The following is a 24,197-nucleotide window of genomic DNA, read 5'->3' as shown; positions in this document are numbered from 1 at the left end:
GGAGCTGGCAGCAGAGTCGGACAGTGAGGAGGCTGGGGAGGACAATGGGTCAATCCTGGAGTAAGGGGAAGGCCCGGATGAGGGCTCTACGTCAGAGGCAGAGATGGGGCCAGGGCCATCTGGGAGCGATGTGTGGACTCCGGAGCCTCCAGAGGCGGACAGCAGAGAGGCAGAGGAACAGGAGGAGCCTGTTCCTAGCGCACGCATGCGAAGAGCTGCCAGAAGGCAAGAGCAGCTAAAGCAAAAAGGACGACTCGGGAGTAAGGCCAGGAGATGATTGGCCTCTCCCATAAGGCTTAAAAGAGCAGGAAAGGCTCTTGGGTTCTTTGTAGGAAAGCAACGTTGCTACATCTGTTTCTATTCAGCGTCTCTTGTTTCTGAACTTTGTGGGCCTTTGGCAAGAAAGGCCTTTGGCAGGGTGCCAAAGAAGAGAAAGGTTTGTGATAAAGCCGAAGGACTTTTTCTGAAGGACTTTATTTTGGAATTAATTTGGACTCAGCTGGGAATGAAATAATTCCCAGCTGTTATCATAAAATAGGTTTGTTTAAGACTAAGTGTGTCTTTTATGCATAAGTGAGTCTAGTACACAACAGTCAGCTCCCAGAATTCCCCAGATAGAACAGAACAGAACAGAACAGAACAGAACAGGTGGTTAGCTATGCTGTGTAGAAATTTTGGGAGCTACCCAGATGGTGCCAGCATGGACAAGGTCAATGCACATTTTTGTTCTATACTGATCAATGGCACAATATAATCCATTACGCTTTAGGCAGCAATACAAAAGAAAGAAAGAAAGAAAGAAAGAAAGAAAGAAAGAAAGAAAGAAAGAAAGAAAGAAAGAAAGAAAGAAAGAAAGAACACGACGTTCGTTAACCCCCCTGCTGGTTGAAATATCTAACATCATTAAGAGTATTTCTGAACTTTTTTTATTAGGTATAGTCTCAGAAAAATTGGGGAAAAAACCAAAGTGTATCTTAAATACATTGCATGCATTAACAGCAGCGAGCAATTGTATTTGCTCAACATTGGAAAAAAGAATAAATACCACTAGAATCAGAGGTGGAATTCAGCCGGTTCACCTGAACCGGTAGCGGAAATCACAGGTGGGCCTGTTCTCCCATTCCCTGGCTCCATGCCATCCTATTTAATATATAATATAACAACAGAGTTGGAAGGGACCTTGGAGGCCTTCTAGTCCAACCCCCTGCCCAGGCAGGAAACCCTACACCATCTCAGTTAGATGGCTATCCAACATTTTCTTTAAAATTTCCAGTGTTGGCGCATTCACAACTTCTGCAGGCAAGTCGTTCCACTTATTGATTGTTCTAACTGTCAGGAAATTTCTCCTTAGTTCTAAGTTGCTTCTTTCCTTGATCAGTTTCCACCCATTGCTTCTTGTTCTACCCTCAGGTGCTTTGGAGAACAGCCCGACTCCCTCTTCTTTGTGGCAACCCCTGAGATATTGGAACACTGCTATCATGTCTCCCCTAGTCCTTCTTTTTATTAAACTAGGCATGCTTTTGAGGCCAGGCGCCAGTGGTGGGTTGCCCCTGGTTTGGGTAGTAAAACCGGCGGGAGGCTCCGCCCACTGACTCGGATGTTGTCATAGGTGATCTGTGTACGCGCAGAAGCTTCTGCGCATCTGCAGAAAAGCGCATGGGTGCAATGCAAACCGGTAGTAAAGGTAAATAGAACCCACTCCTGCCAGGCGCATGTGGCCAAGGTGTACATGCAGGCAAAGCTGGTGGCTCAGGCTGTAAGATAGCCTGTTATTAAAACACAGCTGCCTGCAATTACTGCAGGTTCGAGTCCCACCAGGCCCAAGGTTGACTCAGCCTTCCATCCTTTATAAGGTAGGTAAAATGAGGACCCAGATTGTTGGGGGGACAAAAAGTTGACTTTGTAAATATACAAATAGGATGAGACTATTGCCTTATACACTGTAAGCCGCCCTGAGTCTTCAGAGAAGGGCGGGATATAAATGTAAATAAAGAAGAAAAAAAGCACACATGCAGAAGGCAGGCAAGGCGTGAACCTGGCGCGCACATGCATGAAGAGAGCGTGTGGACGCACAGTAAACCAGTAGTAGCACACGCTTACAGCGTACATAAAAGAAAAGATACCTTCATCAAGAATCATAAGGTACAACGCTTAATGATAGTCATAGGGTACAAATAAGCCATCAGGAAACATATTGTATTAGGAACTGAGATTCTCTGAATATTGAGAATGAACACTAGAGGGGACTAAAGGACTAGACAGAATTAAAAAAATGCGGTAACTGAATCTTTAAACTAAGGTTTTTAAAATGGTGAACTGTGGTACGATTTTTGAGCTACTTAAAAAGTGGTTTGAAAAGTGGACTCCAAGATTAACACTAGACCAACGGTTCTCAACCTGTGGGTCGCGACCCCGTTGGGGGTCGAATGACGATTTGCCAGGGGTCGCCTAAGACCATCGGAAATATGGGAAGTATACTTTGCGAGTCGAAGAATCGCGCTCCAATGGTTGACTCCACAAGCCAGCTGCAGGCTCTTCAAATCGCTAGCCGAATTCGGCTTCAGGCGCGATGAATTCAAAAAGAGAGAAATCTTTGCTCTGATGTCTCCCTCTCAAGCCAGCTGCAATCACTGCCAATCGCTAGCCTAATCTGGCTTCAGGCGCCATAATAGGGGAGGAGTCTCCACTTTAATGCCTCCGTCCTCAAGGCAATCGCAAGCAGTTCAGATCGCTAGCCAACACGGCTTCAGTCACGATAAATTCAAAACGAAAATAATTTTACGGTTGGGGTCGCCACATCGTGGGGAATTGTATTAAAGGGGTCGCCACATCGTGGGGAATTGTATTAAAGGGGTCGCAGCACTATAAAGGTTGAGAACCACTGCACTAGACCAACAATCAAGCAGTAAAAACACCCTAATCCAGGGGTGAAATCCAAATTTTTTTTCTACCGGTTCTGAGGGCATGGCTTGGTGGGCGTGGTGTGGCTTGGTGGGCATGGCAGGGGAAGGATACTGCAAAATCCCCATTCCCACCCACTCCTGGGGCCAGCCAGAGGTGGCATTTGCCGGTTCTCCGAACTACTCAAAATTTCCGCTACCGGTTCTCCAGAACCTGTCAGAACCTCCTGGATTTCACCCCCGGATGGGACCAATTTATCCCCAACTGACTTGAAGGATGTGATCTCACGCCTGGGACGCTGGCAATCTTTCTTCTTCTTCTTTTTTCCTTCCTTCCTTCAAACCCTTTCACTACTAATAGGTCAGATCTTTGCGATTTGATTGATGCGGCGGCACTCAGCTTGTGTAACCGATGAGTTTGCCCTCCGCCTGACCCTGTGCTGAATGTTCTTGTACCTTTAGCTGTATCCTTTGAGGCTTCTATTATGTATGAGCGCCCTGGTTGGGTTGCGTCTTGAAATTATTCGACACAAAGGACCTGCCATTAAAAATTCTAGAGATTGTTTGTGTGTATCGCTTACATCCGTGTTTCTCAATCGCGGCAGCTTTAAGCTGGCTGATCCCAAAGCTGTTCTTTCAAGAGGCAACTGGATTTTCTTGGTGTGTTTGGTTTGTTTTTCTTTAAAGATGTTTGTTTCACATCTGTTTCTTGGAAGACACGTCCCCAGCAGCCTGAGCCTGGGTTCAAAGGTGAAAGGACACAGGACAGAGAAAAAGATTGGGCTGAAAACACAGCTACACAACTGTTCCAAGAAGGCCCAACACCCATTTGCACCATTCAGATGACCCCGAGGATACAGACAAACCTCCAAGTGGCCTCAAACACCTGCTAAAGGTAAAGGTAAAGGTTCCCTCACACATACGTGCTAGTTGTTGCCGACTCTAGGGGGCAGTGCTCATCTCCGTTTCAAAGCCGAAGAGCCAGCGCTGTCCGAAGACGTCTCCGTGGTCATGTGGCCGGCATGACTCAACGCCAAAGGCGCACAGAATGCTGTTACCTTCCCACCAAAGGTGGTCCCTATTTTTTCTACTTGCATTTTTTACGTGCTTTCGAACTGCTAGGTTGGCAGAAGCTGGGACAAGTAACAGGAGCTCACCCCATTACACGGCAGCACTAGAGATTCGAACCACTGAGCTGCCGACCTTTCAATCAACAAACTCAACATCCTAGCTCCTGAGCCACCACATTCCTCCCCGGGCTCCGGAGGTTTTTCTTGAGCCTCCGGAAGGGTGAAAACAGGTCCTCTGGAGGCTGGAAATGGGCCCATTTCTGGCCTTACTGAACTTCCGGTAAGCCCGTTTTTTGCCCTCCCCTACGCCCTGCACTTATCTGCATCCAAAACGGGCCGCGTGGGGACTCCTGGGGGGGGCAACCAGAAATGGGATTTGAGGGTTCTCCGAACTGCACAGAATCTTAGCTACAGGTTCTCACAAACCCCTGCGAACCCCCAGCAGCCCCACCCCTGCCCTTAGTTGTTCCTGCCTTGGTGTAAAACAGGGGTCTCCAACCTTGGCAACTTTAAGACTTGTGGACTTCAATTCCCAGAATTCCTCAGCCAGCTTTCCTCAAATGCCGGACCAGATATTTGTGTTATGTGTGCCAACTGAACGTTACGAATGATTGTTCTGAGCACATTTGCTTGCATTTATTTCCACGTTTAGTGCTTCAAGTTACAAACTCAATTCCTAATTACACAGGTTCTGCTTCAGTGGTCGGTTGCTATGGGTTCAGCCGAACCGGGGCGAACTGGTAGTGGGCGAACTGGTAGCGAACCGGTAGCGGGCAAACTGGTAGTGAACTGGTAGCGGAAGAACCGGTAGCGGGCAAACTGGTAGCGAACTGGTAGCGGGAGAACCGGTAGCGGGCAAACTGGTAGTGAACTGGTAGCGGGAGAACCGGTAGCAGGCAAACTGGTAGTGAACTGGTAGCAGGAGAACCGGTAGCGGGCAAACTGGTAGTGAACTGGTAGCGGGAGAACCGGTAGCGGGCAAACTGGTAGTGAACTGGTAGCGGGAGAACCGGTAGCGGGCAAACTGGTAGCGAACTGGTAGCGGGAGAACCGATAGCGGGCAAACTGGTAGTGAACTGGTAGTGGGAGAACCGGTAGCGGGCAAACTGGTAGTGAACTGGTAGCGGGCAAACCAGTAGCGAACCAGTAGCAAACTGGTAGCGAGCGAACCAGTAGCGAATTAGTAGCGAACCTGGCGAACCGGTAGCGGCAGGAGTGGGAGGCTCCGCCCACCCACCCAGACATCATCAAAAACACTCTGCTCATGCGCAGAAGTGCCACACGCTTGCAAAGCGAGCACGTGAACCTGCGTGCTCCCAATAGCAAACCGGTAGCGAAGAAAATTGAAACCTACGACTGTTCTGCTCACAAAATAACTGAATGGTTGTTTCATTGCTAGGCTAGAGAACATCCAATACAGGCAAGTCCTCAACCTCTGACCGCAGCTGAGCCCAAAATTGATGTGAGAAATTCATTAAGCGAGCTTTGCCCCGTTTTACGACTTTTCTTGCCGCATTTGTTAACTGAGTCTCTGCAGTCCTTAAATGAGGAACGTGGCTGTTAAGGGGATCCGTTTTCCACATCGACTTTCATGACGTGATCCCGGGACACTGCAACTGTCGTAGATGTGAATCCGTGGCCAAGCATCAGAAAGTAAACCACGTGACCACGGGGATTCTGCCACGGTCATCGGTGTGAAAAATGGTCATCGTGTAACAGCGGTCACTAAACAAGCTGTTGGAAAGCAAGGACTACCTATAATATACTTCTATAGAGGAATTATTGAGTCTGTCATTTGCACCTCTATAACTGTCTGGTTCGGTTCTGCAACCCAACAAGAAAGACACAGACTTCAGAGGATCATTAGAACTGCAGAAAAAATAATGGCTACCAACCTGCCTTCCATTGAGGACCTGTATCCTGCACGAATCAAGAAGAGGGCCGTGAAAATATTTACAGATCCCTCGCATCCAGGACATAAACTGTTTCAACCCCTACCCTCAAAACGACGCTATAGAGCACTGCACACCAGAACAACTAGACACAAGAGCAGTTTTTTCCCGAAGGCCATCACTCTGCTAAACAAATAATTCCCTCAACACTGTCAGACTATTTACTAAATCTGCACTACTATTAATCTTCTCATCGTTCCCATCACCAATCTCTTTCCATTTATGACTGTATGACTGTAACTTTGTTGCTGGCAATCCTTATGATTTATATTGATATATTGACCATCAATTGTGTTGTAAATGTTGTACCTTGATGAACGTATCTTTTCTTTTATGTACACTGAGAGTATATGCACCAAGACAAATTCTTTGTGTGTCCAATCACACTTGGCCAATAAAAATTCTATTCTATTCTATTCTATTCTATTCTATTCTATTCTATTCTATTCTATTCTAATCAAAATTATTAAAATGAATCATTTTACCAGCTTCTAACTTCTACCTTTATTATCTAACCATTGATAAAACAAATCCCAAGTTAAGAAAAATATTCTGCGTCTGCTTTGTCCTTCATCTTTAGTGTTAACCTATCCATTGCTGCACAATCTAATATTTTTTAAATTATATTTTCATCCGTAGGAGTTTGCTCATTTTTCCAGTTTTATGCAAATACAATTCTCACTGCTGCTGCTGCTGTCCAAACATGTAATATTAAATATACATTCCCTTTATCATATTTTTCTGGCAATATACCTAACAAAAATATTTCTGGCTTTAAATCTGCGTGTTGCTTTATCATTTTCTCTCACCATTTATGTCTTTTTGTCCAAATTTTTTTTTGCCTTTGGACATGTCCACCACATAAGATAATACGAGCCTGGTATCTTTTTACTAAATACATATAATATGTTAAAGAAAAAAAAATGTATATATTTTTTTTAAATGAATTATTTTAGTAATTCAAATTGGTAATCTTCTCATTGTTCGCATCACCCATCTCCTTCCACTTAATGACTGTATGACTGTAACTTTGTTGCTTGTATCCTTATGATTTATATTGATATTGTTTCCTGATTGCTTATTTGTACCCTATGACTATCATTGTGTTGTATCATTAAGTGTTCAATTTCTACACTGTGACTATCATTAAGTGTCGTATCTTATGATTCTTGATGAATGTATCTTTTCTTTTCACTGAGAGCGTATGCACCAAGACAAATTCCTTGTGTGTCCAATCACACTTGGCCAATAAAAAATTCTATTCTATTCTATTCTATTCTATTCTATTCTATTCTATTCTATTCTATTCTATTCTATTCCATTCCATATTTTCTATTCTATTCTATTCTATTCCATTCCATTCCATTTATTTCTATTCTATTCTATTCTATTCTATTCTATTCTATTCCATTCCATATTTTCTATTCTATTCTATTCCATTCTATTCCATTTATTTTTATTTTATTCTTTTCCATTCCATTCCATTCCATTCCACTCTATTCTATTCTATTCTATTCTATTGTATTCCATTCCATATTTTATATTATATTCTATTCTATTCTATTCTATTCTATTCTATTCTATTCTATTCTATTCCATTCTATTCCATTTATTTCTATTTTATTCTTTTCCATTCCATTCCATTTATTTCTATTCCATTCCATTCCATTCCATTCCACTCCACTCTATTCTATTCTATTGTATTCCATTCCATATTTTCTATTCTATTCTATTCTATTCTATTCTATTCTATTCTATTCCATTCCATTCCATTCCATTCCATTCCATTCTATTCCATTTATTTCTATTTTATTCTTTTCTATTCCATTCCATTTATTTCTATTTTATTCTATTCCATTCCATTCCATTCCATTCCATTTATTTCTATTCTATTCTATTCTATTCTATTCTATTCTATTCTATTCTATTCCATTCTATTCCATTTATTTCTATTTTATTCTTTTCCATTCAATTCCATTTATTTCTATTTTATTCTATTCCATTCCATTCCATTCCATTCCATTCCATTCCATTCCATTCCATTTATTTCTATTCTATTCTATTCTATTCTATTCTATTCTATTCTATTCTATTCTATTCTATTCTATTCTATGATTCAAATTATTTTTTTAAAAAAAAATTAAAAACCACGATCTCTGGAAACACGTATCAGAATTGCAGCCCTGTTGTTACTGGGTTGATTTTTTTGTTTTTTATTTTTTCGTTTTCCTTAAAAAGCTTTCCCGATAACCAAAACACTCATGAAGAAGACCATAAGGAAAAAAATCCACATGAAGAAACGGTCCATCACTTTGGCGACTTTTTTCCATTCCATTCCTTTGGCGTGGTTGGCTTTGTGGCGCCTCACGCAATCGGCAATATATTCGATATTCTTGACCAACGCTCGGTAACAAGAGCAGCAGACAACCGGGTCCCGGATCCCGAGTCCGTTCGCCTCGTTCTCTCCATCCATCGGCTTCTTCTTGAGGGGGTCCCCGTCCCTCATGCCCGCCTTAAGAAGGGCCTTCCTTCTCTCTTCACATCCATCTTGCTCTGTTGGACTTGCGTGGGCTGGTTGCGTTGTTGCCAAGTCCTGGTCTCCCGCGCACTGCATACTGGTGCAGTTTTCACCCACATCGTACACAAAAAAGATCTTGGACATGTAATCCAGAATGATCACTCTTGCCCAATGCGGGACAGGCTTGGCCCCCGAACCACAATAATGAATATTCATTATAATGATGGTCAACGCGGTCGACGCAGTGATCATTGTCATGGTGGCGATGTAATACTTCCCTAGGATATAAAAATTAGAGTCACACACACAAAAAAAGAACAAGTGAAATACGGCTCGTTCCCCCACCCCTGCGTACGACCGCAATCGAGCCCCAAATTTCTGCCACTAGGGCTAGGTGAGATATTCGTTAAGCGAGGTTGGCCCCCGTCTTACGACTTTCCTCGCCACCACTGTTAAGCGAATCGCCGTTGTTGTTCAATTAGGAACAACGTTTGTTAAGTAACTCTGGTTTTTCCCGCTGAGTCTGCTTTCTCGCCAGAAGGTCGCAAAAGGGGATCGTGTGACACACACCCCTCCCCCCGGGGCATGGTGACCGTCGTAAATGTGAGTCAGCCATCCAAATGTAAACCACCTGACCATAGCAGCAAAAAAAACCAACAACCATGGCAACAGTGGGAGGCAAATTTAATAAACAACTCTGTCTTCATGCAATCCAGTCCCTCTGTTATCAATAATTCAGTTCTTTAGGAAGTGCCCAGCTGCCTTAGAGCCGAGTTTAGGGACATTTGTGGTTTAAAATAGGTTTGCATTAATAAAATGGAATTAGGGCCCCTTGCTCAAGCAGGTTCTTCTGCATGAGCAGGGGGCTGGACTAGAAGACCTCCAAGGTCCCTTCCAGATTCTATTCTAATCTGTTCTGTTCTTCTGTTCTATATTCTATATTCTATTCTATTCTATTTTCTATCCTATCCTATCCTTCTGTTCTGTTCTTCTTTGTATATTCTATATTCTATTCTATTTTCTATTCTATTCTATTCTCTATCCTATCCTATCCTATCCTATCCTATCCTATCCTATCTATCCTTCTGTTCTGTTCTGTTCTTCTGTTGTATATTCTATGTTCTATTCTATTCTATTCTATTCTATTTTCTATCCTATCTGTTGTCTATTCTATTCTATTCTGTTGTCTATTCTATTCTATTCTATTCTATTCTATTCTATTCTATTCTATTCTATTCTATTCTATTCTATTTTCTATCCTATCTGTTGTCTATTCTATTCTATTCTGTTGTCTATTCTATTCTATTCTATTCTATTCTATTCTATTCTATTCTATTCTATTCTATTCTATTTTCTATCCTATCCTATCCTTCTGTTCTGTTCTGTTCTTCTGTTGTATATTCTATATTCTATTCTATTCTATTCTATTCTATTCTATTCTATTCTATTCTATTTTCTATCCTATCCTATCCTATCCTATCCTTCTGTTCTGTTCTGTTCTTCTATTGTATATTCCATATTCTATTCTATTTTCTATCCTATCCTATCCTATCCTATCCTATCCTATCCTATCGTTCTGTTCTGTTCTATTCTATTCTATTCTATTCTATTCTATTCTATTCTATTCTATTCTATTCTATTCTATTCTATTCTATTCTATTTTCTATCCTATCCTATCCTATCCTATCCTATCCTATCCTATCCTATCCTATCCTATCGTTCTGTTCTGTTCTGTTCTGTTCTGTTCTGTTCTGTTCTATTCTATTCTATTCTATTCTATTCTATTCTATTCTATACTATTCTATTTTCTATTGCAAAGAACAAGGTGGCTGGGCAGAGAACGAGGTGGCTGGATGGAGTCACTGAAGCAGTCAGCGTGAGCTTAAATGGACTCCAGAGGATGGTAGAGGACAGGAAGGCCTGGAGGAACGTTATCCATGGGGTCGCGATGGGTCGGACGCGTCTTCGCAACTAACAACAACAATAATTCTCTATTGTCTTCCCTTCCCTATTCTACTCTACTCTACTCACTCTACTCTACCCTTTTTGCGTCTGTGTTCTGGAAGACACCATTCACTAAAAAATATCATCTTGAGATGACTGCTAGATGGCAGCAGAGCTAAATGGTTCTTCAATATTTTTTGTTCCCGCTTAGAATCAATTAGTTGTTTGGAGCCCAGATCGTAGCTTTACTATCAGCAGGTGTTTTCATATATGATTCTGCGGACTTTGGAGGAAGTATCGTGTGTGCTCCATTGCTGGAGGTTTTTAGGAAGAGATTGGACAACCATTTGTCTGAAACAGTATAGGGTTGGGCTAGAAGACCCCCAAGGTCCCTTCCAACTCTGTTGTTCTGCTATTATACAGGTAGTCCTCGGCGTACCGTGGAGCCCAATATCTCTGCTGCTGAGAAATTGGTTAAGTCAGTTTTGCCCCATTATACGATTTTTCTTCCCCCGTTGTTAAGTGAATCTGGGTTCCCCATGGACTTTGCTTGTCACAAAAGGGGATCACACGACCCTGCAACTGTGGTAAATATGGACCAGTTGACAAGCATCTGAATTTTGATCATGTGGTCACAGGGATGTGCGACCAGGGCTGTAACTGTGAAAAATGGACATAAGTCACTTTTTTTTCAGTCACTAACTGAACTGTGTAAGTTGAGGACTACCTCTAAAATGGATACTTTTGAAGCTGACCCCAATGGAAATTTCTCTCCTGGAAGTTATATTGTTTTTGTTCATCGCGAAGTCGTGTCTGACCATCGCGACCCCATGGACAACGTTCCTCCAGGCCTTCCTTTCCTCTACCATCCTCTGGAGTCCATTTAAGCTCACGCCAACTGCTTCAATGACTCCATCCAGCCACTTCGTTCTCTGTCGTCCCCTTCTTCTTTTGCCCTCAATCTTTCCCAGCATTAGGCTCTTCTCCAGTGAGTCCTTCCTTCTCATTAGGTGGCCCAAGTATTTGAGTTTCCTCTTCAGGATCTGGCCTTCTAAAGAGCAGTCGGGGTTGATCTCCTCTAAGACTGACTGGTTGGATCGCCTTGCTGTCCAAGGGACTCGCAGGAGTCTTCTCCAGCACCAGAGTTCAAAGGCCTCAATTCTTTGGCGCTCAGCCTTTCTTACGGTCCAACTTTCACAGCCATCCATTGCAACTGGGAAAACCATAGCCTTGACTATACACACTTTTGTTGGCAGGCTGATGTCTCTGCTTTTTAGTAAGCTGTCTAACTTTGCCACAGTTTTCCTCCCCAGGAGCAAGTGGAAGTTACCTTTTCCCCAAAAATAAGACATCCCCTGATAATAAGCCCAATTGGGCTTTTGAGCGCATGCACTAAAATAACACCCCCTTGAAAATAAGCCCTCCGTACATCATATATTATTTTACAGCTTGCCCTAGCAACATAGATATATATTCTCTGTTCTTATTCAATCGATCCTCTACTTGCTTATATTTACATTGGTATCTATTTACCAAACCATCCTTATCCGGTTAACACTATTCAGTAATTTACACTTCCTAGTTTTAACTTAACTAGATTAACATTCTAATTTATTATTTTGATTTCTTTTTTTTTGAACCAATCATATAATTTGTTCCACGCTTTATAGTATTCTGTACTTTTAATGTGTTTTTTGTTTTTTGTTGTACTTTTCTTTATTTTGTTCTTAAAAGTTAAAAGTCTAATTAAAATTATTTTTTAAGAAAAAGAAAACAAGCCCTCCCTGAAAATAATTAAACGCATGTGCAGATGGTCCCTGCCACATTTCCTCTGGTTTCCTCCAAGCACCCCAAAATAATAAGACCTCTCCAAAAATAAGGCCAAGCACTTATTTCGGGGTTCAAAAAAAAATATAAGGACCTACCTATCAAGGGCACGTTGTCAGAAGGCGGCATGCTTTCCGCAACCATGAGCTGGAAGACGGTCAGCGAAAGGAGTACCGTAACTCCGAGCGATACTTTCTCTCCCGAGTCCGCAGGGAGGTAGAATCCCAGCGGAGCTAGGAATGATATCAAGAGACAAGGAAGCAGCAGGTTAAAGATATAGAAAGACGACTTCCTCTTCAAGATGAGCGTGAAGGTAACGTCTGGATAAGGCTCGGAACAACAACCGTACGTAACCACGTTCTTAATCGCCGGCATGCCATGGATCTCCCACTCCACGTCTTCGATGAGGTCCGAGAGGTCGCCCGAGTCCAGCATGGTGAAGATGTCCACTTGATTCCCGTTGTAAGTCCACGAGCCGAAGGTGAGATTGCACTGCTGGCTATCGAAAGGGAAGTAGGATACGTCTACCACGCAGGAACTTTTGGTGATGGCGGGCGAGTCCCACGTGATCTTCCCGTCGTACCTCAAGACGATGTTTGTGTTCACCGGTTCGGAAAAGTCGTCGTCAGCCCTAAAACAAAAAAAAAGGAAGAAGAACGCACGGCAACACACCCGGTGTTATGAAGAGTGGAATTATCTTGACTATGAAGGTTTGCCTCAGTGGTGAAATGTAAAAATTGTTACTACCGGTTCTGTGGGCGTGGCTTGGTGGGCGGGGGCGGTTAATGTGATTGGGTGGGCATGGTCAACTTTTTTTTTTTTACTTATAAAAGCATTTTTTTCTACAATCTCTTCAGTCGAAGAGGTTGTAAAAAAATGCTTTTAAAAAGCTCTGACATCCCAGCTGAGTTGCCTGATTGTCAGAGCCTTCGGTAGAAAAAAAATGCTTTTAAAAGGCTCTGATGATCCCAGCTGAGTTGCCTGATTGTCAGAGGCTTTTGTTTTGTTTTTAAAAGCATTTTTTTTTGCCTTTAAAAGAAAAAAAGCCTCTGACGATCAGGCAACTCAGCTGGGATGTCAGAGCCTTTTAAAAGCATTTTTTCGACAACCTCTTCGGCCAAAGAGGTTGTAGAAAAAATGCTTTTAAAAGGCTCTGACGATCCCAGCTAAGCCGCGCAATCATCAGAGGCTTTTTTTTTTTACTTTTAAAAGCATTTTTTTGGCTGAAGAAAAAATGCTTTTAAAAGTAAAAAAAAAATCTCTGATGATCGTGCGGCTCAGCTGGGCATGGGGTGGGGCAGGGATTTTTGCTACTGGTTCTCCAAACCGCCCACCGCCATCGCTACTGGATCGGGCGATCCAGTCCGAACCGGGAGCATTTCACCCCTGGTTTGCCTCCTCAAGGGGTCTAGCACAATTCGCCGCAGGACAATTCAACGTTGTATTGATCATTTCATTCACTTACTTTTATTATTGGGGACCACACTTTGGTCAAAACTATTGTAATTCATGTTTCTGGATTGAGGAGTGGTGCAGTGGCCTAGAGGTGGCGCTCTCGCTCACAATCAGGAGGCTGTGAGTTCGATCCTAGGTAGAGGCAAGTATTTCGCTCTCTGGCCACACTGAGAATATATCTGCTGAATGAAACTCCGCATTGGCGACAGGAAGGGCGCCTGGCCAGTAAACACTCTGCTAACTGTACTCAGTTGCCCAGATTCCACCCCGTAAGGATTTATGGGATCATTAAAAGATGATGATGATGTATTTACGGATTGACTTTATTTTATTTTTCTTGGCCACCATTCCATTAATATTAATTTAAATTGAATGAACCAAAATAATTCAACTGTCTTTGATGGTTGCAGGGACTGGCTTTTGGGGGGCCGGGATAGCTCAGGCTGTTAGAAGCCTGTTATTAGAACACAGCAGCCTGCAATTACTGCAGGTTCAAGCCCGGCCCGAGATTGACTCAGCCTTCCATCCTTTATAAGGTAGGTAAAACGAGGACCCAGATTGTTGGGGGGGCAATAAGTTGACTTTGTAAATATACAAATAGAATGAGACTATTGCCTTATACACTGTAAGCCGCCCTGAGTCTTCGGAGAAGGGCGGGATATAAATGTAAATTTAAAAAAAACACCTCTTTTCACTTCTCAGAAGGGTCTCTGAGCTTCTTGCACCAAAATTAATTACCGGGTTCTTGGGGGTTGGGGGGGGGGATAGGCTTTGAAAAGATAACTCTCACACGATGCAGGAACCTGCAAACCACTGAGCAAATACACTCCAGGCAGACTTACTTGTTGTAGAGTACAATGTCTGGTCTCCATACCAGATTGCTGGGGATCCGGATGGAATCTAATCCATCGTATCTGTCTTTGTCCCACTTCAGATAGGCATCATGCCACGTCTGGCGGATCCAGAGGTAGACTGTCAAAATTTGGTTTCTCTCATCCTATAAGAGAATGACAGCCTTAGCTTGGGAACATTGGAAGGTGTCTATCTGACCTGCCAGAACTTAAGGTAAAGGTAAAGGTTCCCCTCGCACATAGGTGCTAGTCGTTCCTGACTCTAGGGAGCGGTTTCAAAGCTGAAGAGCCAGCACTGTCCGGAGACGTCTCCGTGGTCATGTGGCCGGCATGACTCAACGCCAAAGGCGCACGGAACGCTGCTACCTTCCCACCAAAGGCGGTCCCTATTTTTCAATGTCAAACTATTTACACTACTAATCTACACTACTATTAATCTTCTCATCGTTTTCATCACCAATCTCTTTCCACTTATGACTGTATGACTGTAACTTTGTTGCTGGCAATCCTTATGATTTATATTGATATATTGACCATCAATTGTGTTGTAAATGTTGTACCTTGATGAACGTATCTTTTCTTTTATGCACACTGAGAGTATATGCACCAAGACAAATTCCTTGTGTGTCCAATCACGCTTGGCCAATAAAAAATTCTATTCTATTCTATTCTATTCTATTCTATTCTATTCTATTCTATTCTATTCTATTCTGTATGACTATAACTTTTTGTTGCTATCACTAAGGGTTAAATTGCAACCTATGACCATCATTTGAGTTGTAAATGTTGTACCTTTGATGAAGGTATTTTTTTTCTTTTTCTTTTCTTTTATGTACACTGAGAGCATATGCACCAAAACAAATTTCTTGTGTGTCCAATCACACTTGGCCAATAAGTTCTATTCTATTCTATTCTATTCTATTCTATTCTATTCTATTCTATTCTATTCTATTCTATTCTATTCTATTCTATTCTATTCCACTTGCATTTTTTACGTCCTTTCGAACTGCTAGGTTGACAGAAGCTGGGACAAGTCACGGGAGCTCACCCCGTCATGCGGCATTAGGGATTCGAACCGCTGAACTGCCGACCTTTCGATCGACAAGCTCAACGTCTTAGCCACTGAGCCACCGCGTCTCTAAATAAAAACAATCCATGTCTCCATTTGCTTATTAATAAGTATATAATTTATTAGACATCTCAGCGTATTGCAGACCGGACAGTGCCCGATACCAGTTTCGGCTGGCAGTTCATCTATTCTAATATTATCTGTGGTCAATCTACCGCTTCAGATTTCCTGGTGTTTTCTTATCCCTTCAATTTCTCTCTTTATCATGACCTTCCTGCCACCATAAGATGAAAATCGCGTGGATACATACAGATAGTCCTTGGCTTATGGTCACAGTTGAGCCCCAAATTTCTGTTGTTATGCGGGACGTTTGTTCAATGAGCTTTGCCCCATTTTACCAACTTTCTTGCCACAGTTGTTAAGTGAATCAGTGCAGTTATTAAGTTAGTAGTTGGGTTGGACTAGAAGACCTCCAAGGTCCCTTCCAACTCTGTTATTCTGCATATGAACTGTCAGCTTAAATTCCAACTAACCCAACGAGATCTGAATTGGAGAGGTCGACGTTTATTATTCTGCCTACCTTATTCCGATGCTTACCATATCTTTTATTTGGGACAACGTGATCTGAAGGGTAACATTCAGAACCATATCTGTATCTTCAACGGGTCGTAGAGCATTGGAGTAGCCTTCAAACAGCTCATTAAACAGCATCTGAGCATATTTTCCTTGGGCTGCGTCAGTGCCTGGGTGGGAACCAAAATTTAAAATTGTTCAAAACGGACGTTTGAAAAAGATCGGTGCAAACAATTGTGGCGTTCGGGGGGGGGAAATTGGCCGGCAACAAGATGGAAAGATTCAGGTAATCCTCAACTTAACGACCGTACTTCCCCGCATCCCCCTGGTCACTTGATCCAAATTCAGACGCTCGGCAATCGGTAATTATGACCGTTGCAATGTCCTAGAGTCACATGATCCGCTTTTGCGACCTTCTGACGAGGAAAGTCAATGGAAAAGCCAGATTCACTTAACAACCGGGTTTTTTTTTTTTACCAGTTTAACAACTGCACCGATTCACTTAGCAACGGTGGCAACGAAACGGAGCAAAATGCATTTAACTTAACAACTGCACGGCTTCACTTAAGAGCAAGAAAGGTCGTGAAAGTGGAGGAAAACTCACTTAACAAATGTTTTCACTTAGCAACCTAAAATGTTGGGCTCAATTGGGGTCGTAAATGTACGACCCCCCCCCAACTGGGGACTACCTGTATAGGTTCCTTCTGGAAGCTGCGATTCCCACTGATCTATAAAGCAGGGGTGAAATCCAGCAGGTTCTGACAGGTTCTGGAGAACTGGTAGCAGAAATTTTAAGCAGTTCGGAGAACCGGCAAATACCACCTCTGGCTGGCCCCAGAGTGGGGTGGGAATGGAGATTTTGCAGTATTCTTCCCCAGGAGTGGAGAAGGACTGGAGATTTTGCAGTATCCTTCCCCCTGGAGTGGGGTGGGAATGGGGATTTTGCAGTATCCTTCCCCCTGGAGTGGAGATTGAAGGGGGATTTTGCAGTATCCTTCCCCCTGGAGTGGGGAGGGAATGGGGATTTTGCAATATCTTTCCCCCAGGAGTGGGGAGGAAATGGGGATTTTGCAGTATCCTTCCCCTGGAGTGGGGAGGGAATGGAGATTTTGCAATATCCTTCCCCCAGGAGTGGGAGGGAATGGAGATTTTGCAATTTCCTTCCCCCAGGAGTGGGGTGGGAATGGGCATTTTGCAGTATCCTTCCCCCTGGAGTGGGGAGGGAATGGAGATTTTGCAATATCTTTCCCCCAGGAGCGAGGAGGAAATGGGGATTTTGCAGTATCCTTCTCCCTGGAGTGGGGTGGGAATGGGGATTTTGCAATATCTTTCCCCCAGGAGTGGGGTGGGAATGGGGATTTTGCAGTATCCTTCCCCAGGAGTGGGGAGGGAATGGAGATTTTGCAATTTCCTTCCCCCAGGAGTGGGGTGGGAATGGGCATTTTGCAGTATCCTTCCCCCTGGAGTGGGGAGGGAATGGGCATTTTGCAGTATCCTTCTCCCTGGAGTGGGGAGGGAATGGGGATTTTGCAGTATCCTTCCCCCAGGAGTGGGGAGGAAATGGGGATTTTGCAATATCCTTCCCTCAGGAGTGGGGTGGGAATGGGCATTTTGCAGTATCCTGTCCCCTGGAGTGGAGATTGAAGTGGGATTTTGCAGTATCCTTCCCCAAGGGAATGGAGATTTTGAATATCTTTCCCCAGGAGTGGGGAGGAAATGGGGATTTTGCAGTATCCTTCTCCCTGGAGTGGGGTGGGAATGGGGATTTTGCAGTATCCTTTCCCCTGGAGTGGGTAGGGAATGGAGATTTTGCAATATCTTTCCCCCAGGAGTGGGGAGGGAATGGGGATTTTGCAATTTCGTTCCCACTGGAGTGGGGAGGGAATGGAGATTTTGCAGTGTCCTTCCAGGAGTGAGGAGGGAATGGGGACTTTGCAATATCCTTTCCCAGGTGTGGGGAGGGAATGGGCATTTTGCAGTATCCTTCCCCCTGCCACGCCCACCGAAGCAGTAGGGGAAAAAATTTGAATTTCACCCCTGCTATCAAGGAAACGATAGCACTGCAGGGGATCAATCTGTCGTTATAACTTTTCTCCCCGGCCGTTCCTCCGGCTGCCAAGTCCCCTGCTTACCTGGGATCATTCCTGCCGAGAAAACCATGAGCGACAAAATGCTATTAGCCCTCATGGCAGAGATGGACAAATGACCATGTTTTTTTACCCATGAAAAAAATCCACGATTCCGCCTTGCAAACCCATCGCAGGTTTCCCAGGTTGCAGCCAGATTGGTCGGTCTTCCCCGCAGGATCGCTTTTTTTGTGTGGTGTCTTGCGATCTTGCTCCCTCGTGCCAGGTAACTTGAGAATGAGCCACCACAGGAACAAAAGCGAAGGGTATCGGGATGAAAGCGGGCGACGGCACGGAGTTCAAGCTCAGCGCTCACATTTCCTCCGGTTCCTAGAATTACATGCGGGCACTGTCCCGTGGAAGATGTCCACAAGGTTGCTACTCAAAAAGTCATTCCCCCACCCTTTCCTTGTAACTTATTCCCGGCAGCCCTTCAACGGTGAATTTGCTTGCCGAGGCTCAATTTATAGCAGAGTTCGTTGTAGGGTCCTTTAGCAGTGGAGTTCTTGCAGAGGTTTCATGACCCAGCTAGGTAACATCATCAGCGCTAGAAGGGGGGTGCGGTTTGGGGGGAGGAGGAGGGGGGGGGAGGAGGAAAAAAAAGTCTATGGGTTCCTTGATGCTCTCTGAGCTTGGTGGTTTCCTTGCAGAGGTTTCATGACCCAACTAGGTAACATCATCAGTGCTAGAAGGGAGTGGGGTTTGTGGGGAGGAGGAGAAAGACTATGGGGTCCTTGGTGCTCTCTGAGCTTGGTGGTTTTCTTGCAGACGTTTCATGACCCAGCTAGGTAACATCATCAGTGGTAGAAGGGAGTTGGGTTTGCATTCTCCGAAGACTCAGGGCAGCTTACACAGTGTCAAGCAATAGTCTTCATCCATTTGTATATTATATACAAAGTCAACTTATTGCCCCCCCAACAATCTGGGTCCTCATTTTACCTACCTTATAAAGGATGGAAGGCTGAGTCAACCTTGGGCCTGGTGGGGCTTGAACCTGCAGTAATTGCAGTCAGCTGCTGTTAATAACAGACTGTCTTACCAGTCTGAGCCACAGAGGCCCTTTGGGACAACCACCTAAGTATCTCCGTAAATCTTAGTAGCTGCCAAACTGAATATGCATGTGTAAGAAGGTAATTTCCTGTGCTATCCACGCCCGAGCTTCCCATTTCACTTTCAAGGCATGGAGAAAATGAACCACAGAGAATCCCAAAGGGAGATGAAAATTTTTTTATATATGGAGCAATATAACGGAGATAGTGACAAGAGTTAAAAGCTTTAGAAAATAAAATCTCGACCCCAATCGAAGTTTTATATACTTTATTCAACATTACAAAATCCATTTTAATAGCAGAGAAGAAAAAATAAGTTTCACATTCATTAGAGGCGCAACATTAAAATGCAGATTCTGCAGGAACACTATTCTAAATACGTTTGGGTTCTATCTATTAGGTAATACATCATGTAATAATACAAGCAGCTAGTCCTTTCCCTTCTCAAAAGGAACCAAAAGGACTTTATTCCATTCTGGAATAAAGGAATACAGTAGCATTTGTTTGGGCAATGTAAGGGCATTACGAAAATACTGCACACTAGCTCAGTAAATGCATAAACCCCCCATCCCACCCCTTAGCTAGTCTTCATGGTTACATGGCTTTTTCCCTAGGAAATTTTTAAGTAGTTATGCAGCAGCCACAGCAAAGGGGTGAATTTCAGCACCGCGTCCAAAATTTCAGAGCCAAAGCTCAACACTGTTGTTTCAATATGAAATAGACAACAAAGTCATGACTGTTAGAAAAAAAAACAGTCTCCCTAGAAAACAGCCCTTTTATGAAACAGTTGATTCCAAGATACCATCCCACCCCCCAATGTTGCAATCATTGATAAAAGAATTAAGCCAATCCATAGTAACACTGGCTTTTGTAGGAAAGCCACAAGAATCAATATAATTTGATGCTTGTGGCTTTTTTTTTTTTTAAGCTGGCCATTAACTCCTGGGCCTTCCAGGAAGTGGCCTGCATGGCCACCTGGCCAAATGAAGAATAATCCTCTCTGGGGCGCGAGAGCGCACTGCCGTGGTGAGAGAACCCAGCCAAAAGGAATGTATGCGGTACCGTTGTGCGGGGAGATCAAGCCTTCTCAGAGCACCGTGAAAAACTTCCAAGAATCGCCGTTTGCACAGCAGGTGCCAATTGCCATACAGGAAGAGAGGCCCTTCGCCAGCAGGTCTCACCGCCAAGTAATTTTTGAGCGCCAGCACAGGACAAAGCCACGGTTGCTCCATGGATCGCAACCAGTACGTGACGCGCCCTGCGCCCATCTCGGGGGCCGTGACGTTAAGGCCGACACGGTCTTCCTCCATTTCGATATCGTCCAAGCAGAGCAGTTCTGGATGGAATCTTGTGCAGGTCTTAGCCACAATCTCTTTAGGCCGCAGGGCTGCGTGGAAGGACAGCAAAAACGCCGCCCGAAACATAAGGCACTCGTAGAAACAGCCGCAGACTCTTTCGAGGGCTCCCAGCAACGATTCCAGGGTATCCATGCTCAGCGGGATCGGAGGTTCTCGCTGCCACTGCATGCAGACGATCATGTGGGATGTGAACAAGTCCTGCAGCGGATCCTGGAAATTGAAAGTCTGGGATAGATAGGAAAGGCCAGACAGGTAGGTCAGTATTCTGGCTGCGGCGAAACCTTCTGAATCCAGAGACAGAAGAAAGCCTCGGAGCTGGTATCCCGGGATGGGCCAAACGGAGGGGAACTGTACGGTCACTCGATAGGCGATGAACAGCATCAAGCCCGCGTTGTACGCTTTCCAAATCCTGGGGTGCCCTGACCGCTCAAGTAGGCGCAAGGCCCGTATAGACCACTGGCCTATAGGATGGGGAGGAAAGCCACTGGGGGCTTGGTGGCCTCCGGTAGCCCATTCCCCTGGAAAGAAGGAAAAAAAAAAAGAAACCATTAGCAACTATCCACAAATAGCAACATTAAAAAAAAAAGTCTATAAACAGGGGTTTGCAAGGTTGGCTCTAACAAACACTATTTACTAAACCTGCACTACTATTAATCTTCTCATCGTTCCCATCACCTTCCACTTATGACTGTAACTTTGTTGCTTGTATCCTTACGATTTATATTGATATTGTTTCCTGATTGCTTATTTGTACCCTATTTGTACAATATCATTTAAGTGTTGTGTTGTACCTTGATGAAGGTATTTTTTCTTTTATGTACACTGAGAGCATATGCACCAAGACAAATTCCTTGTGTGTCCAACCACACTTACAATAAAAAATTCTATTCTATTCTTTATATACAGTTTTAAATGGGAGCAATGCCTCTAATAGACAGGTCATTGTCAGGAAGTTTTGGTAGCCATTTTCCCCAATTGCTCCTTACCTATGGCTAACTAAGGAAATTGTCTAAATAAAGTAATATAATAGCACTAGCACTTAAGACTTATATACCGCTTCCTAGTGCTTTATGGCCCTCTCTTAATAGATTTTTTTTTATTTTTTATTGGCCCAGTATGATTGGACACTCAAGGAATTGGTGCATAGGCTCTCAGTGTACATAAAAAGAAAAGATACCTTCATTAAGGTACAACACTTAAGCTGTTTTACAGTCAGCCTCTTGCCCCCAATAATTTGGGTCCTCATTGTACCCCACCTGGGATGGAGGTAAGGCTGAGTCAAGCTACTAAAAAAAAAATCTAATTAGAACTCTCAATCCTCCTCCCTTGCAACTGAGTTGCAAAATCATTTAAGGGGCCATTTGCAAATAACATTCCCATGCAACATAGCAGGGCAAACGCTGGATGTGCTTTAAAGCTTACTGTGGGGGGAAAAACAACACAGCACAGAAAGTCCATGCAGTACGAAAAAGGCTCCAAAATAAAGCAATCGTTGGGTCCCATTCATCTCAAAAGCAGCCAAATACCCTTTTTAAAAAACTGCTTAAGTTAAATTTATTAATTTTATTAAACTTGTACGCCACCGAGTCACCTTGCAGGCGAGATGAGCGGGGTATAAATTCAATTAAGTAGAATTTATCTCCATGCTGGCCGCCCCAACTCCAGAGAGGTCTGAAAGCCCATAGAAGCGTATGGGGTGGGGTGGAGGAATCTTAGAATGTTATTGGCCAAGTATGATTGGACACACAAGGAATTTGTCTTGGTGCATATGCTCTTAGTGTACATAAAAGATACCTTCATCAAGAATCAGAAGGTACAACACTTAATGATAGTCAGAGGTACAAACAAGCAATCGGGGAAACAATAATATAAATCGTAAGGATAGAAGCAACAAAAGTTAGTCATGCAGTCTAGGAATTGTAGTTCCCAATTGGAGTTTTCGCATCGAATTGCGAACGATTTCCTGGGTCGGCAGCCGAAAAGAGGAGCGAGAAAAACACACACATACTTAAAAATGCACTTAATATATTAAGTGTGTGTGTGTGTGTGTGTATATATATACACACACACACACTTAAAAAGCACTTAATATATTTTACTGCATATATATATACACACACTATTCGTCATCTTCAGGCTTCAGCCGTGCTTCTGGGAGCAATGTGGAGGAAGAAGGAAGAAACAGCTGCAATCACACATTGCTCCCAGAAGCACGAAGCTGAAGCCTGAAGATGACGAATGAGACTTCGTCGAAACGTCGCCAAGACACTTCCAATTTTACACGGGAGAAAACCCGAACAACCAAAGACCTATATACAAACACCCGTGAAAACCTCAGAAAACATATATATATATATATATATATATATATATATATAATATACTTAATGCACTTAATATATTTTACTGCATATATATATGCATTAAGAATATATAAAGGGCATTCTTAAGAAACATATATCGCCTCCAGTTCAGTAAGGACCAGGCAACGGGTAGGGGGATCGAACGGAAAATAATTTAACAAGAGCTTTAGACCTTCGTCCCAAAGCCCCCAGATAACAAACGGCACATTCAGACAAGCCAAAGATCGCCCAGGGCCGTGAGAACGCGGAGACACCCAAAAAGCCACGTGCGTTTTCCTCCAAGCCTCGGCGCGCAAGCGCAGAAGAGGGAGGGAAAAGATTTTTTTTTAAAAAGGCAAACCGCTTCGCGCATGCGTTCAGGGAAAAAAACAACCAACCATCGTTCGCCCTTAGCACGCATGCTCGTAACTTTAAAAAAAAACACGAGGGAAAATGGTCCCTTCTCCTCGGCACGCGCCGCTTTCTGCGCATGCCCAAAAAGAACCGAACCCCCCTTTTTTTTGCCCCCCCCCCCGTTACTTACCGTCATCGGGGAGGCCTCTCCTTTCATCAGCGTGAGGTAAATCCTTTCGGGCTTTTCCCGGCGGAGCAGCATCTCCTAAGCCGCCTTCCGACGTCTCGGCGAAGCAACCATCGGCCCGGTGAGGCGAATCGACGGGCCAGGCCTCGTCCGGCGCGCCGGGAGGAGCGGAGAGCGCTTCCCGCAGGAATTCGAAGGCCGGCTCCCCGGCGAGGAGTAGCAGTATGTCCCAGAAGCAGCAATTGAGGTCTTCGGGCCTGGAAATGACGGGGCTGAAGCGGTTCATTTTCAGGCCACGCAGCAATCTCTCCTCCGACTGAGGTGAGTTGCGAGGGTCGAGTGCGGCCTTTTTATAGGCAAGAGGGCGTGTCTCTCCTGGGAGCAGCCAATGAGCGATCGGGCGCATCCTTTGCGTGTTCTGATTGGCTCCTCTTTGAAATGGACATGCCACGAGCTTTGGGTGGCCAGGAGGGCGGTTTAGAGGCGCGAAATTCAAAACAGTTTAAGGCTAATTTGCAGCTTCTTTAGATAAGAGGCTGACCCCCGGCTATCATTAGATGGATTAAAGATTAGGAATGCTGCAGTCACAACCCTTGAAACAAGCTCTGCTTGGCAGGGTGGC

At 44.0% G+C, this 24,197-nt stretch overlaps 1 protein-coding gene across 1 annotated transcript; it reads right to left on the bottom strand.

The window, feature by feature from the left end:
* Nucleotides 1-8,152: 8,152 nt before the first annotated feature.
* Nucleotides 8,153-24,197, bottom strand: CHRNA9 (cholinergic receptor nicotinic alpha 9 subunit). Its single transcript, XM_058193817.1, has 7 exons — nt 23,579-24,197; nt 20,431-21,210; nt 18,292-18,303; nt 16,184-16,329; nt 14,509-14,663; nt 12,310-12,842; nt 8,153-8,718 (listed from the first exon to the last, which is right to left on the bottom strand). The coding sequence occupies exons 1-7, from the start codon at nt 23,979-23,981 to the stop codon at nt 8,153-8,155; spliced, it is 2,595 nt and encodes an 864-aa protein (XP_058049800.1). The 5' UTR covers nt 23,982-24,197.

This window comes from Ahaetulla prasina, chromosome 8 (assembly GCF_028640845.1).
Source record: "Ahaetulla prasina isolate Xishuangbanna chromosome 8, ASM2864084v1, whole genome shotgun sequence".
NCBI classification, from domain to species: Eukaryota; Metazoa; Chordata; class Lepidosauria; order Squamata; family Colubridae; genus Ahaetulla; species Ahaetulla prasina.
Note: the sequence above shows the minus strand (reverse complement) of the source record. Positions and strands in the feature narration are given on the sequence as shown.

What these genes read in the sequence shown, in the direction of transcription:
- CHRNA9 (XM_058193817.1), bottom strand. Translation starts at nt 23,981, where the DNA reads ATGCGCCCGATCGCTCATTGGCTGCTCCCAGGAGAGACACGCCCTCTT. An exon ending in TGTCCCAAATAAAAGATATG is followed by an intron (nt 14,664 to 16,183) that starts GTAAGCATCGGA and finishes ATTCTCTTATAG; the next exon opens with GATGAGAGAAACCAAATTTT. An exon ending in TGACAACGTGCCCTTGATAG is followed by an intron (nt 8,719 to 12,309) that starts GTAGGTCCTTAT and finishes TTTATATCCTAG; the next exon opens with GGAAGTATTACATCGCCACC.